This window comes from Dermacentor andersoni, chromosome 3 (genome assembly GCF_023375885.2).
Source record: "Dermacentor andersoni chromosome 3, qqDerAnde1_hic_scaffold, whole genome shotgun sequence".
NCBI lineage: Eukaryota > Metazoa > Arthropoda > Arachnida > Ixodida > Ixodidae > Dermacentor > Dermacentor andersoni.
In genome coordinates, this window is record NC_092816.1 from 166025816 (window position 1) to 166044687 (window position 18872).

At 47.1% G+C, this 18872-nt stretch overlaps 1 protein-coding gene across 1 annotated transcript in view; it reads right to left on the reverse strand.

Moving 5' to 3' along the window:
• The window catches only part of LOC126524507 (neprilysin-1-like), an 80230-nt gene extending 62003 nt beyond the window's left edge, over positions 1-18227 (reverse strand). Inside the window, exons 1-3 of the mRNA XM_050172808.3 lie at positions 18097-18227; positions 16224-16351; positions 9262-9407 (exon numbers count right to left, since the gene is read on the reverse strand). Coding sequence (XP_050028765.1) covers positions 9262-9407; positions 16224-16351; positions 18097-18114 — 292 coding nt within the window. The 5' untranslated portion in view covers positions 18115-18227. The remainder of the gene's footprint in view (positions 1-9261; positions 9408-16223; positions 16352-18096) is intronic.
• Positions 18228-18872: the final 645 nt, after the last annotated feature.

Sequence of the window (18872 nt, forward strand, 5' to 3'; positions counted from 1 at the left end):
ATTAAGTACTCGCCCTGCTTTTATAAAGTGATGCTTTGAATGTGATGATTCCATGTCAGATCGGCGGAAAATGTAGCACCTAAGTATTTAACTTCTCTTGTTTCTGATAAAGGGGAGCCATTCAAGTAATACTGTGTACGGATTGGTTGCCGCTTGCGGGTGAAACAAATATGCTTACATTTTGCGGTGTTGAGGGACATAAGCCACCTGTCACACCATGAAGAAATTTTATTTAGGTCTGTCTGTAATACTACTCGTTCAGAATCATTATTAATTTCTCTGTAAAGGACGCAATCGTCTCCGCACAGCCGGATTTTCGAGGTGATTCCTGTGCCAATGTCATTTACGTATATAAGAAATAAAAGAGGACCTTAGACGGACCCCTGCGGAACGCCAGAAGATACGCATGCATATTCTGATTCTGTGCCATTAATTACCACTCTTTGTAAACGACCTGTCAAGTACTTTTGAGCCAATAAAGGATTTTTTCTGGTAAACCAAGAAGTGAAAGCTTATGAAGTAAGAGAACATGGGACACTTTGTCAAACGCTTTCTGGAAATCTATTAGTATGCAGTCTGTTTGTAAACCTTTGTCAAATGATGTGAATATGTCATGGGTAAATTCCACTAACTGAGTTACGCATGAGTGACCAGTGAAAGATATCTATAGCGGCTCCACAGCCAACGTCATCATCATCAGCCTAGTTACGCCCACTGCAGGGCAAAGGCCTCTCCCATACTTCTCCAACTACCCCGGTCATGTACTAATTGTGGCCATGTTGTCCCTGCAAACGTCTTAATGTCATCCGCCCACCTAACTTTCTGCCGCCCCCTACTACGCTTCCCTTCCCTTGGAATCCAGTCCGTAACCCTTAATGACCATCGGTTATCTTCCCTCCTCATTACATGTCCGGACCATGCCCATTTCTTTTTCTTGATTTCAACTAAGATGTCATTTACCCGCGTTTGTTCCCTCACCCAATCTGCTCTTTTCTTATCCCTTAGCGTTACACCTATCATTCTTCTTTCCATAGCTCGTTGCGTCGTCCTCAATTTCAGCAGAACCCTTTTCGTAAGCCTCCAGGTTTCTGCCCCGTAGGTGAGTACTGGTAAGACACAACTGTTATACACTTTCCTCTTGAGGGATAGTGGAAACCTACTGTTCATGATTTGAGAATGCCTGCCAAACGCACCCCAGCCCATTCTTATTCTTCTGGTTATTTCAGTCTCATGATCCGGATCCGTGGTCACTACCTGCCCTAAGTAGATGTATTCCTTTACCATTTCCAGTGCCTCGCTACCTATCGTAAACTGCTGTTCTCTTCCGAGACTGTTAAACATTACTTTAGTTTTCTGTAGAACGTAGTCCTCCATAAAGAATGCAAAAAAATCCCAATAAAGATAGGCGTCCGGCAGGGAGATACCATCTCTCCAATGATATTCACAGCGTGTTTACAGGAGGTATTGAGAGACCTGGATTGGGAAGAATTGGGGATAAGAGTTAATGGAGAATACCTTAGTAACTTGCGATTCGCTGATATTTCCTTGCTTAGTAACTCAGGGGACCAACTGCAATGCATGCTCACTGACCTGGAGAGGCAAAGCCGAAGGGTGGGTCTAAAAATTAATCTGCAGAAGACTGAAGTAATTTCTAACAGTTTCGGAAGAGAACAGCAGTTTACGATAGGTAGTGAGGCACTGGAAGTGGTAAGGGAATACATCTACTTAGGACAGGTAGTGACTGCGGATCCGGATCATGAGACTGAAATAATCAGAAGAATAAGAATGGGCTGGGGTGCGTTTGTCAGGCATTCTCAGATCATGAACAGCAGGTTGCCATTACCCCTCAAGAGAAAAGTTTATAACAGCTGTGTCTTACCAGTACTCACGTACGGGGCAGAAACCTGGAGGCTTAGGAAAAGGGTTCTACTTAAATTGAGGACGACGCAACGAGCTATGGAAAGAAGAATGATAGGTGAAACATTAAGGGATAAGAAACGAGCTGATTGGGTGAGGGAACGCGAGGTAATGATATCTTAGTTGAAATCAAGAAAAAGAAATGGGGCATGGGCAGGACACGTAATGAGGGGGGAAGATAACTGATGGTCATTAAGAGTTCCGGAATCGATTCCATGGGAAGGGAAGCGTAGCAGAGGGCGGCAGAAAGTTAGGTGGGCGGATGAGATTAAGAAGTTTGCAGGGACAACATGGCCACAATTAGTACAAGACCGGGGTAGTTGGAGAAGTATGGGAGAGGCCTTTGCCCTGCAGTGGGCGTAACCAGGCTGATGATGATGTTGATGATGATGAGCAGCTAAGGAACAAAGAAACTGTTGCTTTGAAGGTGAGTAAAGATGTTAGTGTAAATTATGTGCTCCAGGGTTTTGCAACACACAGATGTTAAAGATATAGGTCTATAATTCATGACACTGTCACGGGGCCCGCTTTTATGAGTCGGAACAATGTCGCCCATCCTCCAGTCTTCAGGTAATTCTGAGGTTTCAAGAGATTTGTGGTACAGTACTTCTAGATACCTTGATACAATATGTGCGCAGGATTTCAAAACAAAATTGGGTATCCTATCTGGACCTGGTGCCGAGTCTGGTTTTAATTTTTGGAGAAGGCTGACTATTCCGAAGTAGTGAATAGCAATATCCGGCATATCATCAAGTGCGTTGCTCAAGAAGACTGGAACATGTTGAAGTACTAGCGTGGAATACACAGAAACAAAGTAATCATTCAAACAGCTTGATTTATCTCTATCATTAGTAACAGCTGCACTATTGTGGTTTAATGGAGGGATACCAACATCGTCTTCACTGTTTGATTTCACTAGTTTCCGAAGTTCCTTTGGATTTTCTTTATTTCTAGAACTAAGAGAGTCAAAATACCGCTTTTTTTTCCTTTTGTGATTTTCATCTGGATTTCAGAACAAAGTTGTCGAAGCTTAGAAAATTGCAGTGGATCGGGCTTTTCTGTATACCGTTTGAACTTACGATTCCTCTTATTAAGTAGTACCTTTATGGGTTTATCAAACCAAGGTTTATTTTTTCGGTGTTTCACAGAAAGAAGCTTAAATGGAATGTGCAAGTCAATGAGCTGTAAAAGTTGTTCCTTGAACAGCAGCCATAACTCGGAGACAGATACAGTGCTGCTTTGTTCTGAGAAAGTATCGAAGTTTGACTCAAGCGTTTCAGAAATACGAGAGTAATTTCCGCTATCAAAGAAATAAACTTTTCTGGGTTTCGGTGGTGGTATGCGCGGCTTGGGAGCAACGAGATGGGCAACCACTTCATCATGGTCGCTTATTCCGGGAACTATGGAAACAGATTGCACCAACGAAGGAGAGTTTGAAATCAGAAGATCTAAGGTGGAAGCGGCATTGCCATGGCGCCGTGTTGGTCCCTCCACGAATTGATAAAGACCATGCGTTGCGAAAAGATCGTAAAAAGCCGACGACAGGGATGAGCACGAAGGAAGTACTGGCAGCTTATTACTCCACTGCGCATCTGGCATGTTAAAGTCACCACCGACGAGAAAGTAATCAGTTGAGACCGTAAGTAATAAATGAGAAAGGTTAATGAAGGTATGACTGCTGTTGTCATTAGGCGGACGATTAAATGCTCCGACTGTAAGCTGTTTGCTATGTTCTAAAACAGATTCACAGCTGTTATCCCTCAAGTCAACTACGAAACTTGGCAAGCTGTGCTTGACCAGAACAAAAACGCCCCCACGATGCGTATTGCGGTCTTTGCGATAGGCCACCTATTCCGCAGGAAATATTTCAGAACTGGAAATCGATTCATTCAACCAAAATTCAGACCCGATAACAATACCAGGGCCAAAAGATGATACGAGCCCTGTTAACTCACCGGTTTTGTTCTTGACACTTCGGCAACTGATAAGCATAACGTTTACCACTCAAGGATGGCACGGAACATGATCAACGGGCCGGTATCGGGGAACGTTGACGGAACCGTTAACTTCAGTAACAGGGATTGCTCGACGCCGTTTCAAGTTCACTTTTTTTGCAACACGATACTATCACTATCAGCGTCGTAAATGAAGCTTCGTCCGTCCATACGAAGCTTATCGTGCCTTAGTTTGTACGAGGAGGACCGAGCCTTTGCAAATTCGGAAACTTTCTTGCGGGCTAAGGGCCGATTTACGCTCGAGCCGCCCATCGCCGCAAGCCGCACCGCACGCGTGTGGTCGCGCGAAAGATTGCACGTATCAAACACTTGTGCACAAATTTCGGTTTACAATGCATAAGGTATACACTGTGTACACAATGTAAACAGTAATTTGTGCACAAGTGCTGGATACGTGCAATTTTTCGCGCAACCGCAAGCGTGTGGTGCGGCTGGCGGTGATGGGCGGCTCGAGCGTAAATCGGCCCTAAGCGTACTGAACGAGAGAAGTCTTCCCTGATGGAAATGTCACTTGTCTCCAACTTCAGACCCGCCCCCGATACCGCATCTTTATGTTTGAATCTAACAAAGCGAACAATTCTGGGGTGGTTTTTATCTTCACGGAAGTGCCCAGTCTATGCGCTCGATCAAAATTTAGTGGGTCAAGCGATACACCTAGCTTAGTAGAGCAGAACGCAACAGTTTCTTCGGCTTGCTTCCAGGTTTCCAACGGGTTATCCTCAAAACCAAAAAAGAGAAGGTTGTTCCTTCGTAGCCTATTTTCGGAATCATGCGTGGAAGCTTCCAAAGCAGCAATTTCTGCAGACGGGGCTTTCGAAGCAGCCAAAGAGTTACTGGACTGCGAGCGACCTTGCTCTAGAAGGTGGACACGTTCAGTCAAGTTCTTCACTTTTTCGTCAGTGGCATATTATTTAGTCCGTATGTCCGCTAAATCCGACAAAATTTTTTCTTGACCTGACTGAAGCTTGGTAAGCATCTGCAAGACAGCAGAGATATCCCCTGCGTCGGTCTGTGTCTTGATTATTATACTGTAGGTTGCAATGAGTGCCTATGTCACATATAAAAAACTAAATGGAAAAACATTTCTCAAAACGGGCGCGACTATGTTCTGTGGCTTGTTAAAATATGCGAATCATTGGGTAAGATAATTAAACGAAATGGCATGATTGTTTATCTCACATCAGTCATTACGAATACCCAATTGATCGGCCAGGTACTCCCGTGGGCTGTGCACTCCACAGATCCCAGACGTTAGTGCTGTTTTGATTGGTTGCCGACACACACCCACACTTGGACAAGAGCAATCCAATATAATGACTGGACTATTCAGATCAAACCCTTTCCCTAATATCTCACATGGATTAAAATTTCCGGCTGTTTTGGAAGCTTTGAAGGTTGTTCTAACATGCCCCTTTGAATCCTGATAAGCGAAGCTAGGACAGTGCCGTGAAAAGGCAATTACGAGTGTGTTGAAACTTTATGTTGAAAACGCTGCAATTTCGCTTTGTGTTACAATTATCGCATTCTATTTCTAGCCAAGCAACCTTGTTATCCCAGAATACCGCCTCGCAACCTCGAAGCGCGCGCTCGATAAGACATCAGAAGCAGTGGAGCATTTCGGAGCATTCATAGAAATAATGATCAAAAATGGCCACGCGGAAGAAGCTCCGCCCTTTAGAGACTGAGAAGAATGCTGGTGCCCTCCTATGTTTGGCATGCGCCATCCACAGAAGCCAAGGGAAACTAGAGTTGTCTTTGATTCTAGTGCGCAGTACGGGAACATCTCTTTGGACAGCGTTCTGCTCATTGGACCAGACATGAAGAATGGTCTGTTAGGTGTCATCCGTTTCAGGAAGCAGCTCGTTGCAGTGACAGCAGATATTAAGCAGATACTCTACTGCTTCAGCGTGCGCGAAGACCATAGTAACTACCTACGGTTCCTGTGGTTCTCCATGAACGACATTCACAATGACGTTGTAGAGTACCGGATGACGGTGCAACTTTTTTGGTAACAGCCCATCGCCAGCTGTAGCAAACTATGCCCTTCAGTGGATAGCACGTGAATTGGAAGAAGAATGTGGCATGGATGCCACACACTTTGTGGACAGAGATTTTTATGTTGACAATGGACTGAAGTTTCTTCCCATGGAGCAAGAAACTGTCAGCCTACTAAGCGCACACAACTCATGTTACAAGCTTGGAACCTTAGGCTGCACAAAATCACTTCTAACAGAAATTTAGTGATGGAGGTATTTCCAAGGGACGACCGAGCAAATGACTTGCAAGATCATGACCTGGGCGTCGGCGGACAGCCGCCCCCCCCCCCCACCACATCCCACGCAGTCTGTGAATCTGCTGGGATTTGAAAGGGGACGTATTTACCTCCAGGGATCAAAAACTACAGAGACTATTCACCCGACGTGGCAGCTTCTCGACCGTGAACACCTTGTATGACCCTCTAGGTTCTGCGGCTTCCGTCACCATCAAAGAATGTCTCTTCTCCCTGAGCTTATTACAGAGAGCTGTGATTGAAGTGCCGCAGTTGCTGATGAGAAAAAAAAAGTGGAAAGACTGGAAGGATTCCTTGAAGGTGCTTGAAAAATTGCATGTGCCTCGTAAGTACGTACACATCTCGCTGACTACGGCCCGTCGGAAAGAAGCGCACATGTGTTTCCACACGCAACAAAAACGATAGTCGCCTCTCTGGCGCCGCATCTGAATACCACGAACCAAGACGGTGCGTACCATGAGGGGCTTTCATGGCGAGATCTAAGCTGGCGCCGCGTTCTGAACACACTGTTGCTAGGATTGCAGGTAGCGCAATCTTAGCATTGGAGCTGCCAGAGCTCATCGAAAGAGAAATGGATACTACGTTGCGCCCTGGAAAGATCTACTGTCACAGCAATATCGTCCTCAGCTATGTACTCAATGAGACTAGGAGGTTCTATGTGTACGTCCGCAACCGAATGCAACGCATCAGGAGATCGACTCGGCCGGATCAGTGGCCCTATGTTCTGACTGGTGTTAATCCTGCAGATCTCGGCACAGGGTTCGTACGCGCGCCACAGCTTCGGCAGTCGAGCTGGTTGACTGGTCGAGAATTTCTATGATGCCACGAACCGTGCTTGGAAGTCCTACGGGGCAGGTTTGAACTCATTTGACCTGACTTTGACGTCGACGTGCGGCCTCAAGGAACTAGCGTTGCGACCACTGTGAGCATGAGAGGAATTGACACCAGTAGGTTCGTGTGTTTCTGGAGTTGGACCAGTTTGATGCATGCAATGGCAGTTTCCGTACGTGCGGCGAGCAGGTTTGGCCACAGCAAGTCTGTTCAGGACATTCGTTCACTGACTCAAACTCCAGAAACTGCAGAACACCAGGCTTGAGCTAAGACAGTCATATTCCGTTCAGTACAGAGTGAGGTATACTCTTAAGGACTACAGTGTCTTGATCAGAAGAACAGCTGAAAATCGAGCCCACTGTGGAAGCTCTAGTCATTGGTCGATTGATGCAGAGGACTGCTGAAAATGGATGGCCATCTAAAAAAGGCCCAGTGGACCCAGGACACGTCTAAGTCCATTGTCATCCCTGGACACCACCATGTTGCCATGCTCCTAATAAACCACTATCACGAAGACGTCAAGAGCCAAGGTGGGCACCTCACCGAAGGAGAGATCCGAGCAGCCGGCTTCTGGCTTGTTGGGACTAAATGTCGGATCTGCTCGTACATGCACAAATGCAAGCTACGAGACAAGCAATAAGAGCAGAAAATTGCAGACCTGCCAACCGAGCGTTTTAGCACAGCGCCCCCTTTCATTTATGTGGGTCTTGATGTTTTCGAACCGTGGAAGGTGATTGCAGGTCGCAGTAGAGGTGGCGAAGCCCATGGCAAGGCTTGGGCTGTATTGTTCACGTGCATGAGTGTACACGCAGTTCATAGCGAAGTCATGGAATTCATGGACACTTCAAGCTTTATAAATGCCTTGACAAGATTCATTGCCATTAGAGGCCCGGCAAAGCTATGCTCTGGCTGTGGAACAAATTTTAGTAGAGCGTGCTCAGAGCTGCAGCTCAATGTTGGCGACCTGGATACCGAAAGAGCCCACAAATTTCTCTCAAACTTGGGGTGCAGCTAGGTACTTAATTTTCCCCACGCTTCTCACATAGGCGAAGTTTGGGAAAGAATGATCGGCGTTGCCAGGCGCATCTTAGATTCCATTTAGTTAGAACACTCCCCCGGCCACCTCACCCACAAAATACTCGTGACATTTCTGGCTGAAGTAATGGCCGCCATAAACGCAAGGCCTCTAGTTCCATTCTTCACAGACGTCGAGTGCTGGAACAGAGTGCCGCAATGCTTCTGACCCAAAAGACGGGTGCAAACACTTTTTCACGTGGTCTCTTTGACTGTAGGGATTTGCATAGGCGTCAGTAGCGTCAAGTCCAATCCTCGCCGACTCTTTTGAGCACCGCTGGTAGCGGGACTTCGTGACTACACTGCAGAGCCGGCACAAGTGGCAGTTCCCAAGATAGCATAGCTAGTCTGGTGATCTAGTGCTCCTCAACGACAAGAACGTTAACCGCAATGAGTGGCCCATGGCACGCGTAGTCAGTACGTTTCCCAGTGAGGATGGCAAAGTGCAAAAGGTTGATGTGAAGGTGACGACGTGTGGTGTGGTGAATATATTTTCCCGGTTGGTGACAGACTGTAAATCTTATAGCGCACGAAGACTGATGTACTGTTCCTTAGCCTGCATGGTGGTATCTTGTGAAACCAAGCGGGGAGTGTGTTGTAACCATATGTCGAAAGCGCTGCAATTTTGGTTTCCGTTACAAGTTTCAGTTTCTCTTTCTAGCCAAGCAACCTTGTACTCCCAGAATACCGCGTTCTCTTCTTTCTCCTCTCTTTTTCGTCGTCTGTTCCACCGGTGTTCCATCATTTTGGCCGCAGCGCGTTTTTGCGATGATTGCCGCACGTTTAATTCCAAGGTTTTTATAGTGTTCTGGCCGTCTGTCATCTGCCCGAGCAGTGGACGCTACATCAACGCGCGCCATGGAATCGGAACAACGAGTACTTGCTCGTAACAGACGAGGTGAATGGGTGTACCATGGAAGCGACTCACTCATGTCCCTCAGTTCTATTCACCAAGATGTAAAACTTCAACCTATCCAGTAATTCGTGCTTTGTCCTGCAAAAGTGAAGCTCATGTTGCTAACTGCGTGCGCGCTTCTGCTAAGCCTATCAATCTTCAACTGTTTCCGAGAGTTGCGCTGTGCCAGTAAAATTGACGAAGCCAGTAAGCGATGAAATGGCGCACCGTATACTCACCCACAAAACTCTTCAGGAAGGCGGCGATGGGTATGGTGACGAGCAGAAAAGTGGCAACCGGAACGGCACCAACTACGAACCACCAGTATGAGGTGCTACCTGACCGGCCCTTTGTGTCGGCCGAGCCCCCGCTGCCACTTTCGCGCCTGCGTAGGAGCGTGGGAGCAAGGACAGACCAGCAGAGCGCCATTATCAACAATATATTTAGGCATCACGGCGCTGATCACTACTTCAACAGCTCACAATTACTTTTCGGACATACAAAACGAAGCAAAATCGCCTGCATATCTTTTTCAGAGCCCTCAGCCAACGGAATTCTAATGGTGCATTCCACTGGTCAATCTGGAGCGCGTTTTCTTGCTCCGTGGCCAAGTAATTGAATTCCACTGGTTGATCTAGAGCAAGTTTGCGTTTACCACTGGTCGATTGGGGTCAACCGGCTCAACCACCGAGCAGAGACGGATTTCAGCGTAACACCGACGATGCGTTGGCGTCACTTCCACGTTGGTTGGGTGGTTTGGCTGTTCTCAGCTCTTTTTGAGCCGTTATTTAGTAACCCTGTGCAGTTTACATTCTCTAAATGGCGTCGTTCAACCGTGCGGCACTGCTTCTTGCCTTGAGCGATTCTGACAACAGCTCTAGTTTCTCTGAAAGTAGCAGCAGTTACGACGACGAGTTGTACGTACTTTACAAAATGGTATTTAAGGTGCAAATGATGAAATCGCAATATGGTTGGCGAATATGGTGGGCGCCCACCTTACGCTGTGGTCCCTGCCGGAGCATGATTATTTTTCGCTTGTCGGTCTGGATTGGGTTGCACGGTGCCGGCTTTTGTTGACCTCTCGTGGATTCAACACCCGCAATAGATCAACCAGTGGAAATCACGATAAGTGCTTCTGCCCTATAAAAAGTATATCTGCGAACTCATCAGGATACTCATAAGAGGGCTGTGTGTGGGCTCTGTCGTGAGCGATGTTATGATCCGTCTTTTCTGCACGTATTCATTACAAATCATTTATCCGTCCATTTCAGTCGCTCCTCTTTCATTCCGCTATTCTCTTGAAACCTGACCCTTCACTCTATTCGTATAACTTCGCCTCTCTGCTCCTTTTCTAACTGTAAAATAATGCCATGTTCCTGAGTGTGTCTTCTTCCCTTGGGATATACCCCCCGAAACTTTGTTGCTGTCGCTAAGATGTGACTATAGTTGCCACTGTTGCTCATGTTATTGTTTTAACGAAGCTTTCTTTGCCACCCTCCCAAGTGTGGCATGGATACTTAGCTCTGCTGGGTTGGTCGGTATCTTGGCAGATATATTGATGCGAAAGCATCAAATCGATCACTGAGCGAGAAAGACCACTTATGCAGCAGCGCAACGGCAGCTAAATTCCCTATTCGCTGCAACAGCACATGGCCTGCACGCCTCCACGGAGCAGAGCGGGTGAAAGGGCACCCCGGCTGCCATGCTGGTGCGCTAGGAATTGCGTGTGGGGAGAAGGCATCGCCGCGACAAAACGCCATCCTCTCTTTCAAAAGCCTGTGTTATCCGCGTGGTCCTTGACCGCTAAGTGCCTTATAACTTCGCCTCGGTAATCGCTATAAAGATATTTATGCATAAAAAAAACAGAATCATTTCTAAAGAAAAAAAAATTTCACCGATGATTATGGACCTCCCTAATGCGAAATTTGAGCGCCATTCTACACATGTTTCCATTTCGCGTGTCAATATGTTGTATCATTATATAGGTACACGCCTTACATAGGAAGACAACGCTGTGAGTAAAGTAGTTGGTGTGGACATTGTCTCATGCGGCACGTTGCAAATGGAGCGAAGTGTCAGGCGACTGTCACGCTAATCAGGATATACCGAGAGGCAGCGCGTAGGTTACGCGTGGGCGCCATTACCAACAGCTGTCGCAGACAGACCTGCACTCATACAGCGCTTTGTTCATCACAGACGACGTGCGCTACTCTGGTGTCATATCGCACTGATCGTCACTACGCTTTTCTATTTACGCTTTCGTTCCGCCAACGACGAGGGCGGCCCTTCGTGGCAGGTTAATCATGCCACCAGTATCAGCGGCGACAACACCCAAGGGGGCGTCACATCTAGCCTTACTCGTTGCCTCTCGCCACCAGTCCTTGCAGGAACAGTGATCCCCGTCACACATGACGGTACCGGGAATGACCTCAGCAGCTGATACCGTGCACGAGCGTAGCCTTCCCCACCTCACGCCAACCTGGCCCAGCCCTGGGGCCCTATAACGTAAAACTATTCCAATATGTTTCTATTCCAATCTCCTGACGTCAAATTTGCGTAACCGCCAACGCAAGCACCGGGCGGTCACCCGCAGGGTTGTCTGAACAGACCAATCAAACGCTCTCCTCGTTCATAGGAGGTCACTTTTGCTTGCTTGAAAAACGAATAACATTGCCTACACTGAGCGGTTTGTCGTATCTAATTGGCTGACAAGAGGCGAGGAGAAGGCTCAACTGGAGAGGGATTCGATGGGGCCGAGCCACTGCACTGAAAGTCGATAACCAGATGAAGAGGGTGGTGCCGGCGTCTACGATTGGTCGGCTTTCCTTTACTTAGCTTGCGGTGGCTGTTCGAAAATAGCGGCGGCATGCAACGGAAGCTCAAGAATGACGCTAAAGCGGACCCTCAGCAAAGAAGAGTTGGCAGAATGAGGGGGTAAACGTGCCGAAAGTGCTCGAAAGCGTTACACGGCCACGCAAGAAGTTTTATGCTACGCAAATACACTCATGCTCTCCGGCAGGTGCGAGTAGCCAGCGTCTGAGCGATCGGCGGCAGCCATCTTCTATTCCTTTCGGAACGGGGCAGCCTACGGCTATTCCGAAGAAAATTCAGTTTTGTTCGGCATATTAATGCATCTTTATCGCGTACACGTCACTTTGACGCGATGAGTTCTTGCGGTTTTGTGACGTCGCGTGACAGGCAGGTGAAGTGGGTGCAGCCCGAAACCTTTTTACCAATAGCCGAGGGCTAATGGCGAAAAGGGGTCGAATAAGAAATACCTGTTTTTCTTTTTTCTGTCAAATCATGCATAATCAGTGTGTACACATCATATCAGATGGGGAGGTATCGCGGTTTTCGTGACGTCGCGGGACAGACAGGTGAAGTGGGGGTGGTCGAAAAAAGTTTTTGACCAATCGTGGAGGGCTGATAGCAGAATTGGAATAGAAAAGTTTGGAATAGTTTTACGTTATAGCGCCCCTGGAAGCGCAGATAAGATCTTCCACGCGGCTGCGGATGCCTTGGCTGCAGGCAACTCAGGGCATGCGCAAGCCACCGCCTCTCCCCTCCTCCTCCCCTTTCTGCCCTCATGCTTTCAGTGTTGCTTCCTCCTCTACTTTCCTCCTCGCGCTGCGTTCTTTCATCTACCATTGCGCTCCGCGTTCGCATTCATCTTTTGTTGTGCTCGTTCGATCGGTTACGAGGTAGGACGCCGAGGCACGCTGACGCTTAATGCAGGAACGTGCGCCTAATAGCTGCACTGTAAAACGTTGATGGTCCCCACGCTCACAAGCCGAGTGTCGTACCCACTAGGCTAAACCAGTGCCTCCTACATGTGAGCACGTACTGGTGGGCGAGTTAGTTATACATGATTACAACGAAGGCGCCGAATAAAACAACGGCGAAGGAAGGCGACACGAAGGCACTTATGTGAGTGGTTGTCCCGTGTCGCCTTCCTTCGTCCGTTGTTTTATTCGGCGCCTTCGTTGTAACTAGATATAAGGGATGTGCACTCTACTTCATGACATACTGTTACTTGGACAGTAATTTCCATGCGAAGCCCAGCGTAACGAAAGCTGTGACGTCAAAATCACCGCGGTTTAACAACACCTCCTTCATAGCACAAGGCCTCTGCACTTCGATCTACGACGTCATGCTACCTCAGTCGACTGCCATAGTATCGCCATAGCTTACGCGGGGGATGCTCCCGCGTAAGCTGCGGTTATTTTTGTCTAACTTCTTTCGTCCCGCCGAGTTTGGCAATGCAAATTTTGGTCCGAGTAGCACGACGTCATAAAGCAGACTGCATAGTCCAGCTAGCTAGGAGTCGTTGCGTTTATTGGGAAGCGTCCCCATTACGTTGTATGACACTCGGGCCAGGTAGCATGACGTCACGGATGGAAGTGCACCTCCCTTATGCTGTCTAGGACGCGTTGGCAAAGCGTCTCAACGCGCTCGCTTACCCGCGATGGGTTCATTTTCATGGCTCGAATTGAAAAACGTGATGCCCATGGCTGTTCATTCATATACCTGATAAGAGATAAAGTAATGATTTCTTCTCTCTTATTTTGGAGTATAGGTAAGCGTACACCACCCTAGCCGACAGTCAATCGGGCATCACGTCGGACGCATCCTTTTCACTAATTAGAAAAAGAAAAACATTTCTACTGTCTTGCGGTCCAAAACTACAATATGATTATGAGGCACGACGTAGTAGGGGACTCCAGAATAATTTTGGCCACCTGGTTTTCTTTAGCGTTCACCCAAACCTAACTACACTGATGTTTTCGCATTTCCCGTTCATCGAAATGCGGCTACCTTGGCTGAAATTGAACCGGCGAACGCGAGTTCAGCAGCCCAACACCATAGCCACTGTGCTACAAGGATGGGCCACTTGATCACTACCAAACCTTTTTGGTACCTACCAGAAACCGCACTTCTTTAGCGTCGTGCAGATGAAAGCAGCTAAACTACAAGCTATGTGATTATTGTTGCGGGGATCCTATGTGACGATTGATCACTCAGCGGCGTTCAATTGGACATTATTGATTTCGAATACACAACTCCTAATAGGAGCTTTGATGTCCTCGGATCTTTCAATATGATTCATTAGGTGGGGCCTTATCACCAAAGCCAGACGTCGTTACAGAAAATATTCGACATGTTCCATGTTACGGTCACGTGTAGTCCATGAAGCCACTTTTCTAGGATGTATATACGAAGGGTATAGTTGATCCTGAGTACAAGTGGCAACGAATGAGCTTATATAACATCGCATTTAAGGATGCTGACCGCCAGAACGGCGTCAGTAACCACATCTGCGCTCTGAGTAACAAAATGAAAAGTCTTACATAAAGCTTTTTCATTTGTGGTTGTCTCACAGATTATCACTAAAGAAAAGCTGCATGTTAGTGGAGTAGGGCAAGATATTCACAGATTTTTTTATTTACTTCATAGTGTTTGATTTTTGTATCTGGTATGTGCCCTTAGGCACAGAATCATAAATATCGTGTTCCCTCGATTCTATCGCGCGTGCATTACTGGGAAAATTGAGTATAAAAATGATATACGCGTCTGAATTATTAACGATGCGAAAACTGTTGTCCTGACGTGATAGTGTCCCGGCCATTCAAGATATCCGTAATCCACACCAATCGACACATAGGATCCCCGCAACAATAAAAACATAGCTTGTAGTTTAGCTGCTTTCATCTGCAAGACGCTAAAGAAGTGCGTTATCTGGTAGGTACCAAAAATGTTTGGTAGTGATCAAGTGGCCCGTCCTGGTAGCCCAGCGGCTATGGTGTTGGGCTGCTGAACTTGCGTTCTCCGGTTGAATTTCAGCCAAGGTAGCCGCGTTTCTATGAACGGGAAATGCGAAAACACCAGTGTAGTTATGTTTTGGTGCACGCTAAAGAGCCCCCGGGGGCCAAAATTATTCTGGAGTCCCCTACTACATCGTGCCTCATAATCATATTGCATGTGGATCGGCCAACAAATACCTCAAACACAGCGAACTATATAAGCGAGTTCTCCCACCCTTTCGAATTTCTAGGGCTTTGTTTGCTGTTACTGCGTTCGAGCGCTTTCGTAGGTGGCTGTTCTCATTGACTGCACCCAGGCAGGATGCGTTGCAACACCACGGCGGCTGTCTTCGCCGCCGCAGCCGTATGCAAACCCCTGGCTGACCTCCAACGTGGAAGTGGCACAACGCGACGTGACAAACAAAAATTACCGATGACTGCTTGAATATACCGTGGTCTTAAGTTGCCTGTTCTATTGAAATATACACAACATGCCTATTATTTTAGCATCATTGCTCATTACGTATCAAAGCAAATTCAGCACTCCAACAAACGTTGCGTTGTATATGCTCTGAATATTGTTAACGCCGACGCACATCGCCTCACGTCGCCTCACGTCGCCGCACGATAACCTTTGCGGAACTGCCCTTAGCAGCTTTGTTGCGACGTCCCATATCGCACACATCGCGCTTTTATATCGAAGCTTCATTTAGGAAGCTTTCAGCAAGGTCAGTCAAGGTCTAGACCTTGAATTCCTAGTATATACAAATAGCAAGAGGATATATGCAGTATTTAATGGATAACATTTAGAATAAAACTAAATTACTTGCTTTTAGGAGGAGTGTGAAGTGTTAAGCTAACAAAGAGTTTTACAATCGCCAGTCTCTATTGACTGTCTACTAAGGGTTCATTTGAGGTAAACGGGGGTCCGAATACTTAGGGGTTCCTGGGACCTCTGTCCACGAAGGCTACATCACCCGCAACGGAGTCCGAAGCCCTGCCCCATTCACGCGCTAAAGACGCAGCTACCGGGCAAGTGCCAAGTGGCAAGTGGCACGCACTTGGCGTGAACGCGCTCGTTCAGTGGTGCGATTATTGGATCCCGGGTACCACTCTCCCTTCTCTCTGGCTGCAAACATGCCTCGACCAAAGAAGGCGAACGTTGCTTCTAAGTCATGCGCCAGAGGAGCGAGGGGACATGCAGCGCTACTCTAATCTAACGGAAGAGAAGAAATAACGTTTAGCATGCTAACAGGATGACACAGAGCCACCGTATAAAGCGCAGCGCAAGGATAAGTTTCCTTTTAAGAAAGTTTAGGCCGTATTTTTATAGACGCGTCGAATTAATAGCTGCAAATATTACAATAGTTCCAGTACCACATGTAATCGACCACACTTACAGCGCCGAGGTCGTGAGGCCTGTGGTTTTGGCGGTGGTGGAGTACTTGGACGATGATGCCGCCTTGGAGTAGGTCGTGGACGCAGTGGTGTCTCTCATCTCCAGCGTCGTGTCGCGGGACGCGGTATCCTGCAAGTACGTATGCCAGATGTGACATAGTATTTAAGGAAGCAACAGGACAATACATATGGTTGAATATTTAATTACGAGAGTGGTTAATTTGCTGACGCCCTGGCGGTGGTGGAAAGAGTGGAAGGGCTGCCGGCAGAATTTGGAGTGCTTGGAGTAGGCAACTACCGAAGTGTCTTCGGCTACCAGATGCGCCAGAGTGGTGCTTACACAACTAATGCTAGAATATAACATGCTGGTCACTGTAATAACAGCAAGCTCGTTTTGCAGGTAGAAAAACACAGCGTGACCGTCGCGGTGAAGTTACAACACTATACCACTCCCGAAATAACACACGAAAACATGGCGGGTATCGTTAACTATGGGACAACTCATACGAACGGGATTGTTGGAAGCGCTGGCTCGTATCACTTGTCCCATGGTCTGCTGGGTTCGCATTGATAGACGTAAATCAACAAGCCCCGCCTAGAACCATTAGGAACAACACTAACTCGAACAGGCGCATTATTAAATGAGGAGCAGGACTCGCATTGTCAAATTTTCTTACCTACGCGCTACGGACGATTGTCTATTACCGCTGCAACCTTGCCATTATCAAGCAGTTCGGTCTCATGTTGTGTGGGTGCAAAACTGTCTGCAAAAACTTATCCTTCCCACGAAGGATAAGTTTTGCGAACACAGGAGCAGTTATGGGGCCTACGAACATAGTGATAACTTTAAATGCAAGAAGCACTAAAGAAGCTTGCTCAGTATTGAACCATGCTAATGGTTCAATACTGAGCAACTCCACTGCGTCATATGGGCTGATAAAGTAAGGGACCTTTCCTAATTCTCATATATGCTTAGTAGGGCAGAATCATGTGCCAGCATACTGCCGCCAGATCTATTTTGCCTGATGCCGGCAAAAGATGAACTGCCTCCTAGCACTGACTCGAGTGTAATTACAGCCAAAGATATAAGCAGTCGTTCCTGAACGTAACGAGTTGGAGAGCTGCACGTTTTGCTGAAGCAAAGCGAATGTAAAAAAAAGGCAGCGCACGATTGCTGTTTGGTATCAATGGTCTTTCGCTTAGACAACTAGAGCATAAAAAGATCAATGCAGGCCGCATAATAATGCATATTTAAGCATCTCGAACACACTCAGCTGCCAAAGATAGGCAACATTTCTTCGTATAATAACTAATATACAATATGTCCTCGTCGGCATGATATGTCGCAGATTTCGAAGCGCTAAGCTGTGTTCACAGCACGCGGCGCTATTGGAAACCTTCACCATTTTAAATTTAAAATTATTGCTATACTGCTACTAGTATCTCAAATGGCAAAATGGTAAAAGAGGCCCTCCAACAGGGGACATGCGATTGCAAAAGCATAAAATTAAACTTCCATTCCGTACGAGAAAGCGAAATCCCTTAGCCTACGAAGATGCCCTAGAAGGCTTGATTTCAGTTACCGAAGTAGGCAGTTCGCTTTGGCTATCTGCGAAGCAAATGAATCATCCGCACAAGTTTCAACAAAAAGGCGTGCTGAGAGTTGGTCCGAAGGCAACGCTAGGGATTGGACAAACTGTTGTATGCTCAGTGGCATGGCCAAAGCATCTCGGGCGTGATCGCGACGTAGCGGCACAGCTGCCGAAGCAACCGCGAGAGTGGTGACGGTGATCGTGGAAAAGATCATCGGAGGCTAAAGACAAGCGTCTAAGCGAATAGAGCGTATGAGAGGCCACAGTGGGCTGTGGTACTTACCCCGGAGTAAGGATTCATGGCTGTTTATTGCATTTTTTTCCCGGCCCGCTACTCAAGGGCAGCTGGTTCTGGATACCACGCGCGCATGCCCCGGTCCACGCACGTGACGCACACTTCGTCCTCGCAGCCGTCGACGGCGGGCACGTGTTGAGGCGATGATGATGTTGAGACGAAGAATACGGCTCGACTGACCCGTCTAATTTGTTAGCTGTGCTACCTGCTGCCGCCCGATTCTCGGCCTATGCCCCTTAGTGGTTACGAGCCATAATAGAGGTCTGTCATCATCATCATCAGCAGCTGCAGCTTGCGTCGCAGCTTAGGAACACAAATGAGAAATGTTAGTCGTATTGTCGAAATACATTGTGGGATATCATTGACGTCAGCATACTGTTGGAGAGCCAGAAGCAAACAAAAATACCGACATGACTAAAATTATTACCTCGTTAAATTTCGGAAGGAATCCATTTATATTTTTATTTTATTTCTTCGTCTGAAATTATATATCTAAAATTTCATTATTGCTTTCTTCTCATTTACAATTTTTTTCTTCTCTCGGCCGAGCTCTAACATTCAAAGCTTTATTTTGTTTACAATATAGCTGAAAACGGCTGCACAACCAACGGCTTCTTGAACAAGTGCCGCGCGAGCTACTCATCACGTCTCCAGGTATAAAAGTGTCTGCTGTGGGCTTCATGACTACTAACTGTTAAGCATAGACTGCAGCGTAATCGCAAGAAACAAATAACTAAATTAATTAGTGCTGAGAACAATTAAAA